The sequence below is a fragment of the Prosopis cineraria genome, unplaced genomic scaffold, assembly GCF_029017545.1.
Source record: "Prosopis cineraria cultivar Desert tree isolate PC_DT_omini unplaced genomic scaffold, ASM2901754v1 PC2, whole genome shotgun sequence".
Taxonomy (NCBI): domain Eukaryota; kingdom Viridiplantae; phylum Streptophyta; class Magnoliopsida; order Fabales; family Fabaceae; genus Prosopis; species Prosopis cineraria.
In genome coordinates, this window is record NW_026555333.1 from 12,466,153 (window position 1) to 12,470,473 (window position 4,321).

General features: G+C 38.9%; 1 protein-coding gene across 1 annotated transcript; it reads right to left on the reverse strand.

Moving 5' to 3' along the window:
- Positions 1–2,024: 2,024 nt before the first annotated feature.
- Positions 2,025–3,820, reverse strand: LOC129301985 (UDP-glucose flavonoid 3-O-glucosyltransferase 6-like). Its single transcript, XM_054940641.1, is given in 4 exon segments — positions 2,025–2,631; positions 2,633–3,434; positions 3,437–3,574; positions 3,577–3,820. Coding segments are annotated over 4 exon segments (1,419 nt in total). The 5' UTR covers positions 3,668–3,820; the 3' UTR covers positions 2,025–2,243.
- Between the last annotated feature and the right edge of the window lie 501 nt (positions 3,821–4,321).

Here is a 4,321-nt window from a genome sequence, read left to right on the forward strand (position 1 = left end):
CTTTTAGCTATTCTTGTTAAGGTTAAGGCTCCCTGCATTCTTTCATCAAATGGCTTTTCGGCTCGACAGTGGGGTTTCACCATTTACAGTATAAAGAGTTGATTCTAGCACTCTTTGTAGAGGTAGTCGGTTGCCTTCTTGGCTCTTCTCTCTCTTTCCATTCATCTTTGATCACAGCACCCTTCATACTTCATGGTCAGTAAATAATATTTCATTATTTAGTGGTTTTGGATGCGTGCTATTTTGTAAGTTTTGATTTTGATTATTACTTTATTATTAACTTTTTCCTTGAATTTATTAGTTTAACAACTATAATTTTTAATATATAATATTTAAAATATATTAATGTAATCATATACAATTTAACCTTGGTCTTACCCTTAAATGGTAAATTAGTGCCTTGACCGATTTGATTCTAATAACATGGCTATTCCTTGAGCTACAGCTTTTATGTTTTTTTTTTTTTAAATAAATTACATGATTTGGTTTGAGTAGTTATGTACTTCATGGATAAAAAAAATTTGCATATGGATTTGACAAAAATTGAGATATGAATTTACGATATATTGGTAAATTATCTTCAAATCATAGTATTCTGTAAATATTCTTGTAGCCTTGTGGTAAAATTGCCAAATGAAGCGAAGAAGAGAGACGGGTAGAAACTAACTATACTAAGAAAGCTGGTCTCCCACTCTTATTACTGTGAGTTATTCCGTGCTTTCATGGGTTTGAATGAATGATGATGGAATGAAATATTAATTAGAATGATATTATTTGTTCTGTTATTAAAATATTAGAATAGAATTCAATGTATCTCTTGTAAAAATAAAAAATGAAACGACACGTTTAATTTGCTTATGTGCGATTTTTTTCCCGAGAGGTATGGCCTATCCATGAAATCCATTATGATATCTCTGAAAATGTTGGAACTGAAGTTCAAAAAAGATAAGCAAACACTCTTAATCCTCCAATAGAATTCATGTTCCCATTCCTTGGTGGACAGAAATGGAGCCAAAGGCACTTGAAAGTTTAACCTTTGTACTCTTTTTATGATTAATATAATTACATAATTTTTAAGCAAAAGGAATAAGGCTAAGCTTAATTGACAATAGAAACTATCTCCCTCATATGCCTTTAAGTTACGAGAGCCTTTACAACTCATGTTAATTTTAATTGGTTAGTTTCATATCTACATTAAAGAAGTTCATTCTTTGGCTGATCAAGCATTAATATGGGGCCAGGTTGCAATTGATGATTGAATCTCCCAGTTTCGGCCTTTTAGGCAAAATCTCCTATTGTAGAGTGTTCTTGGGCTTATGTTCACTTGAATTAACATTATCTTTTATTTGCATCCTATATCTGTGCGTGCGTGTAAATCATTTCTTTGGAGAAATTATGATAATTTTACAAGTTGCTTTACATGAGAAATAGAATATTAATTACCTTATTTCAATTTATCCTCCTGCAGCTTCCAATGAGAGATGAGTAGTTTTTTAAATGTTGATGTATTTAATAAAAGTAAAATATAAAAAATTATTTTCAAACAATATTAAGCAATTTATCTACCCTTTATTGATTTTGATGAAGTAGTTACAATTTTCAAGTGATTTATATATAAGACGGCACTGCTTATTTTGTTAAACTTCAAAGCAAAGGCACCTTCGTCTTCAGCTAAAGACATGGGCCATTCTTTAACAGTTTGACACTTTGACTAGAAGTTTAAAAGGGGGAAAAGTATTATTTTCTTCTCTTTCTGATATCAGTCATTATTTTCCCCCATTCCATTTCTTCTCTCTCTTTTTTTAATACAGATTGGATTGATAATCAAAAATTACGGGGCTACATTCTTGCCCGGCTGAATTATCTTAAATCAAATTAATGAAATTCCGAAATTATTTTCTTAAGGAGAAAAGTCTAACATGCATTAATTAGTTTAGATCTTACCAAAATAGTCTATAATGGCATTTGACGAAAACAAACTTTACAGTAATGAAATTGCTACGCGAACACTAACTATTTCGAGATAAAACTAAAATTTCGCAGTGGCAATCATTTTAAAATAAGTAATAGAAAAGAAACACCAATAATACAGGACGATGAGGACCAGGAAGCTAGAGCATTTAACGAAGTAAATTCAAGCAAACACCAATGATGCAGTTAACGTCCTCTCACCTCGTGGTATATGAATTACAAAGTGTTACACAAGTCTTCTTGTGCTGGTTCTTTCATCAATCTTGATAGCTTCACATCCTATCATTCAGTATATCCTCAATGAAACGGCCCAGATAAGCGTAGGAAGATCCACCTTCCTTCAGCGCCTTCCGACTCAACTCACTCATCTGTTTCACCTTCTTCCTCCTCTCACTTTCTCTCTCCATCACTTCCTCTTCCCCTTTCTCTATCCTCTCTGCACTTATTACCCCCGGCTCGCTTTCTCTCCTGAAAGCCATTCTGTAATCCAATGATATTTCTACGGCCATCTTCAACTCGCGCACTAATTCAAACGCGTTGGTTTGTTGTTCTGCGAATAGCGGCCACGTGGCAATGGGCACTCCGTAATATACACTTTCCAGGGTAGAGTTCCATCCGCAGTGGGACACGAACCCTCCAACCGCTTCATGGGCCAGCACTTGGGCCTGGGGGCCCATCCAATGACTTCCCAATCTGGGCAGTCCGATCTAAGAACCCTTCTGGTAACACCTCTGCCGGGTCAGAGTAATCAGCAATGTTCTTTGAACCCTCCGGTGGGGGCTTACGCAAGGACCACAAGAAGCGGACCCCACTGTTCTCTAGAGCGCGCGCTATTTCTCTCACTTGATCCTCACCGAAACAACCCCTGCTCCCGAAGCAGAGGAATAAAACCGACGACTCGGGCTGATTGTCTAGCCACTCCATGACATCTGATCTTTGTTGAGCCTTTTCGTCGTCCATAGCGCTTAAGATGGGCCCCACAGGATAAATCCTGGTATGTCCTTGGGCAAAGGAGCGAACAGCGTGCGATTCAAGCTCCTCGAACGTGTTTACAATTATACCCTTCGCTTTCCGAAGGCCCTTGACGTAATTGTCCACAAATTCCTCCCACTGCTTCTCTAGGAGCACCGAGGGCAAAACATTAGCGGGCACGGGGTTCTCAAAACTCGGGATGGCCAACTCAGTGCCCGAGTCCTTGAAGTCAGGCATCGTCATGTCGAGAACACCCTGTTCCCCGAGCTGGTGAAGATGGAGCATAAGGCCGAGAAATGCGGCGCCGGAGGTGTAGAAGACGACGGTGGGAACGGCGAGCTCGTTGGCGACGTCGACCATGGCTGTGCAGAACATGTCGACGACGAAGGCGGCGAGTCGGGGGGAGTCAGGGTCGGATTGGGACTGTTGAACGAGGTCGGACACGGCCTGCTTGATAAGGGGGATGTTGTTCTGGATGAGGTCGTGTAAATAGGGAGCAGACTCGTCGGTGGGAGATGAACGAAGTGGAGGCGTTCGGGGAAGTTAGGGGAGGCAGTGAGAGAGTCAGTGTAGGCATCGACGCTGGTGGAGCCTGGTGACTTGAGGACGAAGACGGTGATGGAAAGGCGTGGTCCTGGTTGATAAGAAGCTTGGCGAACTCGACGGTGGACACAAGGTGACCCATGCCGGGAGCAGGCACGAACACTAGCCGTGATTTCTTCATCTTGGATTGGGGGTTCAAGCACAGATGCCTGCCTGGCTGAAGAATGGTGAATCTGCTTTTCTTTTGGTCAAGCCAAGGAGATGCTTCTGAGCTCTATCTAGATTCTAGAGAGCTCACACTTCTCAAGCTTGTGTCCCCTTGATTTTTATTGGATTATTTTATCTAAAAAAATGTTAAATTAATATTTTGAAATAACAAATATAAATAAATAAATAGCCCACAGGAACAGACAGACCAGAGTCACTAGACTCAGGAAGCAAAGGGACACACGGCTTTCCAGTGAATTCTGGGCCGCTCAATGATTTCATTTCAATTTGCCTCGGTTGGTGTGGGTATTTCATATTGTCGTCAAAAAGTAAAACAGTAGGAGACTCTTTGAAACGATAGGGAGACAATTTTTACAACTTGGATCTAAATAACCACTCGACATTGGTGTATATATAAATTACAGGGTTAGGGTGTAAAAATGTTCTCGATATTTTTTACCCAGCACACGTTATATTTTAAAATATTTTTCAGCTTAATTTCACCTTTAACATTTTTTTATTTAGATATAATGTTGCTTCCTAACTGCATTGACCATTACTCTTTTTGTTTAATAATATAAAATATTTTTAATTAAATTTTATTCTCAATAAAATAATTATTATTTTT